Source organism: Stenella coeruleoalba (assembly GCF_951394435.1).
Source record: "Stenella coeruleoalba genome assembly, chromosome: 17".
NCBI lineage: Eukaryota > Metazoa > Chordata > Mammalia > Artiodactyla > Delphinidae > Stenella > Stenella coeruleoalba.
In genome coordinates this window covers 4,641,447-4,655,208 of record NC_137163.1, presented here as the reverse complement: position 1 = coordinate 4,655,208, position 13,762 = coordinate 4,641,447, and the positions used below count along the sequence as shown (strand labels likewise).

Genomic DNA, 13,762 nt, shown 5'->3' with positions numbered 1-13,762 from the left:
GCTTAGTCTGGGGTGGTCAAAGAAGGCTTCACAAAAAAGGCAATGACTGAATTGGGTTTTGAAGGCTAAATAGGAGTTCTTTGGGTGGGAAGACTGACGGGAGAGGGTCAGAGAAGGATATTCTGGGCAGAGAGGATCACATATATTCCCTTCTGTGTGTTAAACATTCATTTATTCAATGTAAAAGCCTAAATTAGGGTCGTCCGTTAGGACCCTTGACAGACAACTAGTACATCTACTTAATTTGCAATCTCTCCATCCTACTTCAGTTGCAGCTCTGACATCCGTTTATCTTTCCACTCTGCTCAACTCACCTCTGCGTTGCCCAGGCAACTATTCTACGCCTTCCTGGACCACTGCAACAGCCTCCAACCTTGCCTCTCTGGCCTCAGCCCTCTCCTTCAATCAGTCCTCTGTACAGCAGCAAGAAAGATAACCCATCCTTTTGTGCCAATCCCCTGCTTGTAATATTTTTGTGGCTAACCTATTCACAGGGTTCCTAATGATCAGATCACTGGTGACCTTCCTGGCCCCATGTCTGTTCACAATGACCTCCCTGAAGTCCCCAGATGTGCCACGCCCCTTCACTCCCTGCCCTTGGCCCTGCTGTAACCCTTCCTCACCCCTCCCCTCCCCTCAACCACTGACAATCCATTTATTAGACTCAGATTAGAGACCCTTCACTCTGAGAAGTGTTTCCTGACTACATCCGACTTCATTAGTGAAAAACTGCCTTTATCCCACATTGCCTACTTTCAGATATCTTGTCCCTCTCCAAAGAGTCTAGGCAGGATGGGGGATGCCAGGTAGCAAAGATGAGGTAGGTGCATCCCTTCCCAGACTGCCCTGCGACCTTCCTTTATGCTTCACTAGCAGACCCCTATCCAAAGACCAACCCCCTGCAGTGTGATGTCCTCCTCTCTCTCTAGGCTGTGCTTGTCTAATTCATCACGAGGTCAATGAAAATAGGTGCTCTATAGAAACATGTTAAATAAAGTAATAAATCAAAGCTTCAAGCTAAGGACATTCTCTCTAAAACAAGAAAGATGGGCCAAATGACTTCAAAGGTCCTACAGGTACTGATGTCTAGCCTTGGAAGATGGAGGGCTTGGGAAGCCACTAGTCCATGGCAAGAGATGGATCTAAACCCAGTCCTGCACCCTGTTACCTACTAGCTGAAAAATCGACTTAAATTTCCTCCTGCAGAGAAGCCTGCCCTCAATCACCCTGACAGTCTTGAGACCACCCCGTTACAGGTTCCAGCAGTGCTACAGCACTGTAGATGATTCTTTCTTAATGTGTATCTTCCATGAAATTACTTTTTCAATATTTTTTTTCTGGCAACATTATAAATTCCAGGAAACTAGGGATGGGGCTAATTCGTTCACGATGACTTCACGCATCCTCCCGCTTGAGCGTTAGCTGTAAGCATTGTCTGAAAAAGCGCAGGAGGAAAGGTTTACACTCAGGCTCCTCAAAAACAATTATTATTATCTGCAGAAAGGAGCACACTTTAATATAATTATTGATTCAAGAGCTACCTGGATTAGATACTTGGTGCGGAGTGCGGCAGACACAGCCCCAACGCTTACAGGAGGATTGAAGGAGACGAGCAGGTGAGAAATGATTCCAAGTGGACAGAAAGCAGGGGTCAGACTCAGCATCCCTGGGCTCACGCCCCAGCCCTGCCAGGGACCGGCTATCTGACGCTGAGCAATTTGCTGAAGTTATTAGAGCTTCAGTTTCCTCAACTGTATCGTGTGAATCTATGCAGGGAGCTGAAAGGGAGCATAATGAAAACACCCAGAGCAGAGCCTAATACAAAGAAGTGTTCAATATATTTAGCTGATATAATTATGCTAGAAGGTAACTGTGATTTGCGGTGTCACCATCACACCATCCCTGGGAGAGAGGAGACGGTCAGGAGACAGGGATGCTCAAAGGGGGAACCACCTTTCTCATCTTGGATCCCAGGCAAAATTCACAAAGTGAGTGGGTTTCTTCCTCTCCATTAAGACAACAAGAAGAAACAGGCTCAGAGTGGTGAAATGACTTGTCCAAGCTCTCATAGCTCATCCATGGAAGAACCTGGCCTTAGCCCTACCAGGTCTTCTTCCTCCAAATCTGGTGATCTTGCCTGTACACCCTGCTGTGTCTGCATCTTGTATTCACTTGGTACGTGTTCACTGAGCGTCTGCCGCACTGGAACCTGAAGATGCAGTGGGGAAACGCAGGGCAGTCTGGGAAGGGAGGCACCTACCTCATCTTTGCTACCTGACATCCCCCATCCTGCCTAGACACTTTGGAGCGGGACAAGACACCTGAAAGCAGGCAATGTGGAATAAAGGCAATTTTTCACTAATGAAAAGGGTGGTGCATAAATAAGCAACACTATAGGCTTTTGCACGAAAAGCCCATTTCCACTGAGTTATATCCTCTTTTAGAAACGACCTGCGCAATCGTGTTGGATCCATATGCAGATGGATGCCACACACCACACAGAGAAAGCCCGTCATAGCCTGTGCACCACTTAGCAACCCGCTATCTATTCCACAGGATCTTAGTAAAGGAGAAAATCAGTTAAATGAGAAATTTAGAACCATTTAATTTTAATGGAGTGGCAGAACACAACAGCGTTTGCCATCGTACTTCCCAAAGTAACAGAAGGCATTAAATGCAGTTTTTGTGAGAACTATAACCCATGCTTTCCTTTAAGTAACTACTGTTTTCCTGGTAACTTCTGGTCCTTCCTCGGGTACTTATTAACCTTGGAGCACAGCGTTCACACACTTCAAACAGCTGTTCTCTGCACCCTCTGAAATCTCTTCGATTTCATTCACACACAAATATCTGCGTAGCACACTCCATGCGTAGGTATCACACCGGTGAAATGAGTTTTGACAAAGCACAGGGCCAGAGAGCTGAACTGCAGGTTTGCACTTGTCCATTTGGGGAAGTTACCTGAGTTCACCAGACTCTGCGTTCTTATGCCCATAATCAGGAAACAAAAACCAAGGAACAATCGTTGTTCTCGGGGCCAAATGATGACTTTTGTGGGCCCCAGGCACTTTCATCCACTAAAAACTAGATTTAAAATTACGTTTGTATGATTGCACTGATACGAAGATTAATATAATCCACATTGGATTATCTCCATCTTCTGGTTCTGATTTTAAATGAAATTAAAACATTTCTGTCGGCCCCTGAAAGTACTCTGGGCCCTCAGCACTGAGCCTACTGTGTCTGATGGCTAAGTCATCTGTGGTCACATCTTATATAAGATCAAGAATCTAATGAGATCTCAACTCACCTCATCTGTCCCTCCAACATTAACTGAGCACCTACGACGTGCCAACAACTCAGATGGGCACCAAGAGCAACAGAAATGACAACATCCCACCAGGCAGGTCAGGCAGCCAGTTTCCTTAGTGTTACGTCACAAATTCCTCGTACAGAGCCTGAGACATGGTAGGCGCTTGATAATTATCTGATTAGCCACCAAACCAATGGCAGTGTCTCTACCTACGGAGATGTCACCACCCAGAGTCAACCTAATGATGCGTTAACAGTAATAATGAATGTCTGTGTCTTATCCTCATGACTCCAGATCCTCAAGAAAGGAAGATGTCGACAATAACAAGCAAGCATATATTTAAAGCAAAGGGCAAAGAACCCAATAAAAATGGAGCAGAAGGAAAACGAGGAAGCGCATGCCTGGGAGAGGGGAGATTTCTGCTTGGAAGTCAGGTCCGCGCCTCACTTTCCCTCCCACCTCCATGCTCACCAGACCCGCGCCTCCCATCAGTGAGGGCAGGGCCGTCACGCCACAAGGCTCAGCACAGAAGGACTTGCAAAGCCAGGTCCTGTGTGCGCATGCGCTGTGTGAGCAGTATTCCCTTCAAGGAAGATGCCGTTCTTCAGTTCTCGGCAATCTGACTTAAAAGGAAGCTGGCATTTCCTCTCAATGACACATGTTCCTCTGTCTGGGGAACCACCTTCTAAGGGAAGCAGAGGATGGAGGGATTTCGCTTTGGTGGCCAAGGTGTTCATCTCAGGCACAGTCACCTGCTCTGGCAGCACGGTTTCTGTGATCTCCACAGGTGAGCACAGGACTCGGGAGGCTCAGAGCACCGGCGGGAAACACATCTGTTGGAGAGTTAAATGCCTAACCATCTGCATACAAGGGCTTTCGTTCTCTCGCATATTCTGATGTTCTCAGAGTCCACGATCTCAGACATTCGTTCACTGAACAAAGGCTTCCTGAGCACGTGCACTGAGCCAGGCACACGCAGGGGAACGAAGCAGAAAAGCACCTGCCCTCGCAGAGCGGACGAACCAAAGCCCCATTCTTTGGTTGACCATCAACCTAGTGGCTGATGACGGGTGGTGGGCTGGCATCGGGCTGACTGGGTTAAAACGCCAGCTTGGTCCCTGCCCAGCTGTGTGACTTTACAGATGTGGCTTAACCTCTCTCTGTCTCAGTTTCTTCAGCTGTCAATGAAAATAGGAAACTCTTTTGCGGACACTGACACAGTCCACGCGCAGCAGTGGCTTAACAGAGTCCCTCGGTGCAGAGCAGGTGTTCAAAAATGTGATTTCAAACGATCAGCATCAAACTTTTCACACGATCGTGGAATTCAAAACTTTTCATTTCTCCTTTGCCGCACACACTGGACCTCATGACCCATTGAGGGTAAGGACTGAGTTTTATTTGTTTCAGCCCCTGCAGCACAGAGTAGGGGCTAAGTAAAGGACTGGCAGACAGATAAACAGACAGACACACTGATGCTCCTGCCTGAAGAAGCAGAGCTCTGAGGATGAGGAGAGTTCTAAAGGCTGCATCTCTCCACCACGTGGCCATTCCTCCCCCGGGGAATTGGAACAACCCCACATATTTCATTCAGTGAGAAGGACGTGGGTGTGCAGCTTCCCTGGACCGAGAAAGGGATTCTCCTAATTTTGAGTCACTGGATTCCTGATCTTCAAGAAGAGTCTGTCAGACTCTGAGCATTGATTAAATGTGATGGTTAATTTCTCATGTCAGTTGGGCCCATCTATGGCACCCAGATAGGCGGTCCAGCGTTATTCTAGATGTCTCTGTGAAGGTATGTTTCAGAGGAGATTAACCTTTAAATCATCAGACTCTGAGTAAAGCAGATTACCCTCCACAATATGGGTGGGCCTTGTCCAATCAGTTGAAGACGTTAAAAGAAAACAACTGATGAACGCAAGACCTGCCCTCCCCACCCTAAAGAAGAAGGAAGTTGGCCATTTGGTCAGCAGAAGGCCTTTGGACTTAAACTGTAACTCTTCCCTGGGTCTCCAGCCAGTTGTCCTGACCTGCAGGTTTGGACTTGCTGGCCTCCACATTTGCATGAAACAATTCCTTACAATAAACCTGTCTGTCTCTCTGTCTCTGTCTCTCTCTCTTTATATATATTAATATATGCACAGGCATATTATCCTACTGATTCTGTTTCTCTGTAGAATCTGAATGAATACATCAAGCATACGTCGTGTCCCCAGTTGTACCAGGCAGGGTCAGGGATATCACAGTAAAAACAGCATAGCAAAGACTGAAGGAGGCCTCCAGCACGATCTCATCCAATCCTCTTTCTAGACATTGAGAAACTGGGGCCCAGAGAGGGCAAGTATCTGGCTCAGGGTCACACAGCAGGGTACAGCCAAGAACAGGAAACATCTAAGATCCTTCGTTCCATGTCCTATCCACAAGATAACGCTGAGGTTCTTGTAGTAATGTTTGATTTCATTACGTGGATAAATTCAAAGAAAAATAAGACCAGCAGAGGATTTTATTGTGCCAAGCTCTCCGCTCCAGGCTTTTATATGCTTATTTCATTTAATCTTCTCAGCAACCCTGCAAGGCAGGCATTAGTATCCTCTTTGACAGATAAGCCATGAGTGGGAGAGGGAAAATAATTCCCCCGGGGCAGAGCTGCTGGCTTTCGGGGGGAAGGGGACCGTAAGCTCTGGCTCCAACCCTGACTGTGAAGCTCTCCCTGCCTAAGATGCTGCAGGAAAGAGCAGGGCTGCAGGACCAGAGGGACCTGGGTTTATGGGAAAAGGGGCGTGACACGTCACAGCAAGCCTCACCTCCCCATGATTTTCCATGACAATGAGCTCATTTTGCTGTGAATCTCTAGTTTCTGCACATGTCTCTGCACAGAAGGGCTTATTTTGAAGGGAACACCTGTTCTCTGATCGCTCCAGCGGACGCCGCAATCTGCGCGGACTTCGATGTTATTTGCTGCTGCGCTGGGCTTCTTAGGGATCTGGGAGGCACAGCCCCCCAGGGAGGCGGGGGAGTGGATTTTATTCTTTGCTTGGCAGCCCTTGCCAGGTGGGAAGGCACAGGATGGGCACGAGGCTCTGAGCCTGCATAACTGGATGGGACCCAAATGGAAAAGGCACAGGGAAAGAATCAGGTCCTGAAAATACCCCACTGAGCTGCGAGCAAGTTCACCGCTGCGCATCCCCAAATAAGCTATTTTATCTGACTCTGGTAGAAGTCAGGTATATCTTCTTTGACACACATCCCCAAAAACAGCTCAGAAAAGAATGGGGAAAAAAATTCTACTGTACCGTGTGCCCGCTATGGGTCTATTTCTCTACTGTTTTTACACAGACTAAGGCCTAAAATCCCTTCTAAAATATAGGTATTATCCCATTTTAGAGTTGAGCAGCCTGAGTTTTTACAGGGCGAATAGGGTCGTCCACGGCACAAAGCACTGAGCAGAGCAGGTATTCGAAACCAGAAGCTTCTCTCTGCCACATCACTGCCGTATCTCTTCAGATGTCACCGAATCAGGCTGAATTGGTCTACAATGTTCCCTACCCCACCCCATGCCAGGTCTAGGGTTTCTGCCAAGGGCAGTCCCGCTTGGTGCCCACATGTCCATGGAGGTGTCTCACTCTCCTGCTCTCCCGCTGCCGTCTGTCTGCTGCCAGGTAAGGCAAGGAACACCTTGCGGCTCAGCCCTCTCGCCACTCAGAGCTCTATATAAACACGACCGTGCACTTGGATCAATCGTTCGTCCAACACACATTTCCCGAGCACCCACTACGTGTGCCAGGCGCGGCGCTGGGCCCTGAAGGTGTGGAGCTAAAGGCAATGGCCTCTGTCCCCAACCACTCGGAGTCCAGTGGAGGAAAGACAGAGAGACTAGAGTTGACTGTGGTGAAAACATTTGGGAGAGGGAATTTCTTGCTAGGAAATCAGGGAGTGCTTCACGGAGGTGGTGGCAACTGAATGAGGCATGAGAGGCTGTGCAGACAGGAAGGAACAGAGAGTCCCTTCAGGGCAGACACCAGATCACCATCATCCCCATATGCTCCTGTGGCCCCAGCAAAGGCCCTTTTCTTGGGATGTAAGTGTCAAAAGATGCTTTGAACTGATCTATGACCCCTGATGTTCCAAACCATGTTCCCTGGAAAACGGAGTCTGAACTGGAGATTCTCACGTGGCTCTACTGGGGAGGTTCTTGGAGCCAGAGGCATGAGAAGTAGGACTGTACAGACGGAGAAGCTGGGCTGTGATCTGGTCCCAGCAAAGCCTTCAGTCAAGCTCCGGCAGGTCTGGAGCAGGGACTGACCTGCGGCAGGGGTCGGGGGTGACCTGGGGGGGCACACAGCAGCCCCTGATGAGGAAGGGTCTGCGCCTGGCCTTGGGGATACAGAGGGAGCAGGAAGTCCCTGGATTGCACCCCTCCCCATCCCATCCTGGAGCCCTGAAGCCGTCCATGCGCACAAGGTAATAAGGAAATGCCCATCCCTGCTGGCTGGGTCTCTGCTTTCCTCTCCCTTGCTACTGTCCCCAGGTCTTTTGCCGATGCTCAGGACACTGGTTCCTACGGCTCGGTGGTTGCCGGGGGTCCTGCATCGACAGGAGTCCACCTGCACAGCAGTTGTCTTTGGCTCTAAAGTCTGTGCCCTCCTGGGCACAGAGCCCCGTCCTGGGTTCAGGTCCCCTGTCCCTCAGGAGGGTCTTGGCAATTTTCTTCTAAGCTCCGCTCTTGAGAACATGTGACACAGCCGCCAGGACAAGATGGAGACTTGACGGGGCAGCTTTTGCGGCCAGACTTCCTGGTTGGGCTCAGAGCTGGGAAAGGTGATGTCACAGGAGAGCCAGCTGAGCGTAGGACCTGATGTGCTGGAATGTCTGCGGACAGGGCTTGGCTGCACAGGGAGATGCAGCATCTCTTTTGGGGGCTGGCCGAGTGGGCAAATTTTCCCACTTACGACACGGGTTGTATGACGGTTAACTGTGTGTGTCAACCTGACTAGGACACAGGGTACCCAGATATTTGGTTAAAAATCGTTCTGGGTGTGTCTGTGAGGCTGTTTCTGGATGAGATGAACGTTTCAAAGAGCAGAATGACTAAAGCAGATTGCCCTCCCCAGTGTGGGTGGGCAACATGCGCTCCATCAACGGTCTGAGCAGAACAAAAAGGCTGAGTGAGAGAGAGTTTCTCTCTCTTCCTGTCTTTGCACTGGGACACAGGTTTTCTCCTGCCTTAAAACTCAGACTCAGGGACTTCCCTGGTGGTCCAGTGGTTCAGAATCCGCCTTCCAAAACAGGGGACGCAGGTTCGATCTCTGGTCGGGGAAGTAAGATCCCACATGCCACGGGGCAACTAAGCCCACGGGCCCCAACTAGAGAGTCTGTGTGCCGCAACGAGGATCCCGCATGCCGCAACTGAGACCCGATGCAGCCAAAATAAATAAATAAATAAATGTTTAAAAACAAAACAAACAAACAAAAAACCTCAGACTCAGATAGGAGTTTACACCATTGTCTCTCCCACGTCTCTAGGATGCAGATGTCACATCGTGGGACCTTTCATCCTCCAAGATAGCATGAGACAATTTCTTATAATATAGAAGGGAGATGCATAAATGTCTCGTCTCTATCTATCACCTCTTATTGATTCTACTTCTCTGGTGAGCCCAGACAAATACAATCTGGTTACTTCTGAGCAGGCCCCTAATAATAGCAATCGTGTATTGGCTCAAAAGAAATATAGAGTAATGCTGTAGATGCCTAAAGCCCTGTGTGTCACAGAAGTGTAACAACAGGTGTTTCTTAGGAAGAAGGACCAAGGGGAAGGACAGGGTACGCATATTTACTGAGCACCTACTGAGTACCAACTACTGGTCCAAGCACTTTTTATCCATTACAGCAACGAATACACATATTATCCTGTGAGGTTATTAACTATTAGCAACCCCACTCTACAGGTGGGAAAACTGAGGCTCAGAGAAGTAAGCAGATGAAGGATCGAGCCAGGTTTTGAAATGAGCTTAATGTGAATGGGCTTTTGAGGTTCCACACGGTCCGGGGGAAGCCCTTCACAGCACATCCCATGACCTCCATGGAACCATATCCTTTGAGTTACCTATGGAAGAGGCGCCACGTGAAGACGCTCCTCCCTGCATCAACCCTGGGGCCTGGCACTGGGAACACGTTTGATGAATGCAGCAGACATCAGAGAAGGGATGGACGCATCGACGAGAGGAAGGGACGCAGGGGGCAAGGAGCCTCTACCAGAGACATTGGAAAGGAGCCGAGATCTCATAGAACAGACGCAGCCTGCAAAGTGAAGTCTGCAAGGCTTGGGGCCTCTGCCCCCAGGCAGACATTACCTCTGAGGAAGTCGGCTTGCAGTATCCAGCTCCAAAGACCAGGTTTTCCAGGGAAAGGCTAGACTGTTCTGGTCCTGTATCTGGGCCGCCTTTCCCAAGCCAGGAGCCTCTTCCTGGACGAGTAAAACTGAAAAGAAGGGAATAGAAAGAATTGCAAATTTATATAATTTTTTCTAAAAGGATGTGAAGAAAGTGATGGGGCCATTAATTCAGGCCCTTGATGCTGTTATCGGGAGCCTATGAGATAAGCCATTTCGAAGAAGTAGCTCACCCTCGAGGGATGCTTGGGTGGGACTTTCTGATGCTGCCGTGACAAGTGGGTGCAACTGGCACGTGAGCCTGGGGGCCAAGGATGACACACATCCCACTATGTGTACAGAGAAACGCCCCCTAAATGCCCACAACCTGCCTGCTGAGACTCACTGGGGCAGAAGTTACTTATCCACCTGGGCAGGTGGGATGGGCTTCTGGCCAGAGGCCAAGGGGAGCCTCCACCTGCCCTGGTCTGAGCCCCTCCCCTCTCCTTTCACTGGCATAACCCGAGCGCGATCCCTCAACCCCCATCCCCTCCCCGAACCTCTGTTCTTCTGTGGAAGAGCGTGAAACGATACCCACCTCCACGACCCCCGCGGGAGTCTCATAGGATCGTGGATGTCAAAGATTCTCACCGCATCGATGCTACTTAGAAACACTGTACCTGTTCCCAGACAAAAACACAGACCCTGCCCAGCTCTGCAAGTCATCACAAGATCAACCGGCAGAGTGTGCCTGCAATCGTCAACTTTAGGATCAGAAGAGATTAGAAAAGTCTGTGTGAGCTGAATTCATCTTATTTGGGTTTATGATCATTTCTCTCTCCCTCAACCTTTTCGAGTTTCACCAATGGATCTATCGGTAAAGTCTACTTCAACCTCTTTTCCCTTTCTTTCAGATCCCTTCTATTAAACACCCTAATGGTTAATTGTCATGTCATATTGTGAACATTTTTTTATGGGCATGTCTAATTCCCCCAGGAAGAGTAAAAACCTCCAATGGCCAAGAGGGTCTTGATAATACAAGGCCCCAGATGGCATTATCTCCAGCCTAGGTGCTCAAGAAATATTTGTGGAAGGATTGAACTTACACCTTCCAGAGTAAAAGCTTGATGGGGAAATAAAGCTAACGTTATATTTGGGTTTAACTCATTTATTCAAATACTTATCGGGCTAATGCTATATGCCAGGCAGTGTGCGAGGTACACTGCCTCAGTGTGTGGGTGGCAAGATGGTTAAGGCATGGTCCTCAGTGTAAAGACATTTGGGTCTAGAGAGGGAGGCAGATGTAATATATACAATGCGGGTAAACTCAGGCCAGTGAGAACAGAAGGGAAGTTTACAAACCAAGCTGGGTGAAAGGGATGAACAGCTAGAGATGATACTTAAGCAGAGTGTGTATCGCCAAGTGGTTAAGAGGCAACCGGTAGAGCTGGGCTGCCAGGGTTGAAATCCCAGAAGCAGCATCTGTCAGCTCCGTGAGGAAAGTTTTAAACTTCCCAGTGCCTCTGTTTCCTCGTAAGTCAGAAGAATTGATACCAGCACCTTAACAGTGGGGTTGTTTGAGGATTCCATGAGCTTAGCCACATACGCCTTTAAATACCATGTCTGGCAAATAGTAATGATTCAATAAATGCTAGAAGTTATTGTCAATAATACTACAAAAATAATAAAATCTAATATAACCATTATATTTATATAGCTATTTTGAAAATACCACAAATACAATCAACTCTAATAAAATCATTTCTCCCATTTGTTTAGAACTGAGATTCGAAGCAAGTCTACAGTTTAGCTAGAAAATGGGTAAAAGGAACATTGCAGACGAAATGCAGAACATGCGTAAGAGCAGCAATGCTCGTGGCGCGTTCAGGGGACCGACTGTAAATCAGTCACTAGAATAACTCGCTAGTTGTCTTCGGTGTGGCCTTGAGTAGCTGACGCTCTCAAGTGAAATCAAACTGCACCCATCTGAGAGTTAAACACTGAGGGTTAAACAGACCTCAGTCTGTTTCAGGGAAGGTGAAGGATCTTTGGCGGTTAACTTTTCATTTCACACCTGCTTCTTCCCGGCTGGATTTAACAGTTGCTGCTGAAACTGCTTTTCTGGAAAAACTGGAGCTTGCCCTACTTGACAGGTATTTCCCATAACCTTAAAGTGTTCCCAGCCACTGTGAACGAACTCACAGAAATGCTTCCTGCAAAGTCCAGAGAACAGAAGGCAGTTCTATTTTTACCCCCATCCCTGGAGAAGCCTAATCTCTCGCGGTGAATTTCTATCTGCACTGCTCTCCAGCAGGGCGGCTGCAGGCAAACCTGTAACGCACTGTTTCTGTCAGGAGGTTAAACTTTCTATGCAGAGTGTCTAAAATTGCCCCATTAGCGAGCACAGCCCGGGACGGAGCTCAGCGAGCAGATAGGCACAGCGACTGGCAGAAGCACATCTGGTCACATAGCCCGGCCAAGGTCTCATTTCCTACTCTTTGACCCCAGCAGGGGATCGGGACCCCTACCCAACAGTGAGTGGGGACCGGAGTCTCCACCACATGCATTTCAATCCCCAGCACTGAAAAGGGACACTGGGAAAGTTCCCTTCCAGAAACTCCACGCTGCAAGATTGCATCCCCGAATATCCCTTTGCCCACGTGTGCAGCCCGTGCCCCCATGCATGTGGGAGGTTTGAAGTGAGCTGATGTCCACATCTGGTGATTCCAGGTGCTTGGAGGAAGACACCCGGGCACAGTACAATGTGCTCACTGCTGTCGGCTCTGTCCCTCTGCTTAAGTCATTCAGAGAACCTCAGTGCTTCATGGCACCACGGAGATGCTCTGGGACAATTCACTGAAGGGCGAGCACAGGGCCACTCAGGTGGTCCTATCGTTGAACAAATAGTTACTGGAGGAAGGGGCAGAAAATCGTGTGCCTGGCACTGTCCTCGTGTGAGAGTCACTAAAACCTTAAATGGACAGGACCCACAAGCGTCCCTGGTTTAGGGATGAAGACTATGTGTCTCAGGGATGTTAGGTGACTTTTCAAATAAGACAGGGTTAGAAAAAAGCCAGTTCAGGTGAAGGCAGCAGCTCTCACCCATTCAGCACCAAGGTTCCCTGCCGGTGTCCTGCTGACTCCAGGGGCACCCACTCCAACATCCCTGCCCATCTCTCCCCTGCCCTGCAGTGAGGGCTCAGAGCCTAAACCTGCAGCCTGGGGGAAGCTCCTCTGGCCTGGGCTGATCTCTCCTGGCCAGCTCTCAGCATCTCAGCCACACGGGAGACTCAAGTGTAACAAGAAACCCAAAGCGCGCCCCTCCGCCTCCCCCTAACAGCAGGGCTCGCAACCTCATACCTGATCAGGGGCTGTTGCAGGGCCACCAGGGCAGCGTGGATGGTCACCGAGATCACCGACAGGTGGAAATAGTCGAACATGACGGGGACCTGGTGATGCAGGCCTCTCCGGGGGTGGAAGTGCAGGCCCAGAGCACGGCTGCTGATCACGGGGACCCCGGCCATGTCCCGCAGCCTGGAAGGCAAGCGAGTGACTCACGTGAGTGGTGGCAGGTGGTCCCTGCTGCCAGCCAGGTGGGTCCACAAGGCAACCTCGCCCACGCACAAGCACTGTGCCTGCCTCGGCTTATCCAATTCCTGCAAATACTCCGCTAGGCAGAAATTGTTTTCCCCGTGATGGGCAAATGAAGCAACCGAGGCTCAGAGAGGGAAGAGAACTCGTGGGACATCACGCAGCTGCTGTGCAGCAGAGCTGGGGCTCACACTCTGCTATTACCGACACGGAGCTCACCTGTCAGTGATGGAAAGATGCCCAGACACTTTTCCAGGCTCAACGGGGAAGCCCTCCCAGACCCCCATTCCCTGCTTGCTCTTGTATTTCCCCCACAGATGCCCAGCACAGCACTTCCTTTGTACCTCTGCGTTTTCTACTAGACTCCTACCTCTTAAGGGCAAGAACTGTGACGATTTCATTTTTGTATCCCTAACACCAAGCTTAGAATCTGGCATATTGGAGAAGTCGGTCAAATATCTCCTTATTAAAAGGGATATGTGACTGAATGA

General features: G+C 49.3%; 1 protein-coding gene across 6 annotated transcripts in view; it reads right to left on the bottom strand.

The window, feature by feature from the left end:
- Positions 1-13,762, bottom strand: part of FAM135B (family with sequence similarity 135 member B) — a 278,477-nt gene that overhangs the window by 69,825 nt on the left and 194,890 nt on the right. For all 6 annotated transcript variants that reach the window (XR_013824617.1, XM_079901950.1, XM_079901951.1 and 3 more), the window contains 2 exons: positions 13,041-13,214; positions 9,664-9,790 (listed from right to left, as the gene is read on the bottom strand). Coding sequence is in view for 5 of the 6 variants with exons in the window: in XM_079901950.1 (XP_079758076.1) it covers positions 9,664-9,790; positions 13,041-13,214 (301 nt within the window). In the remaining variant the exon portion in view is untranslated. The remainder of the gene's footprint in view (positions 1-9,663; positions 9,791-13,040; positions 13,215-13,762) is intronic.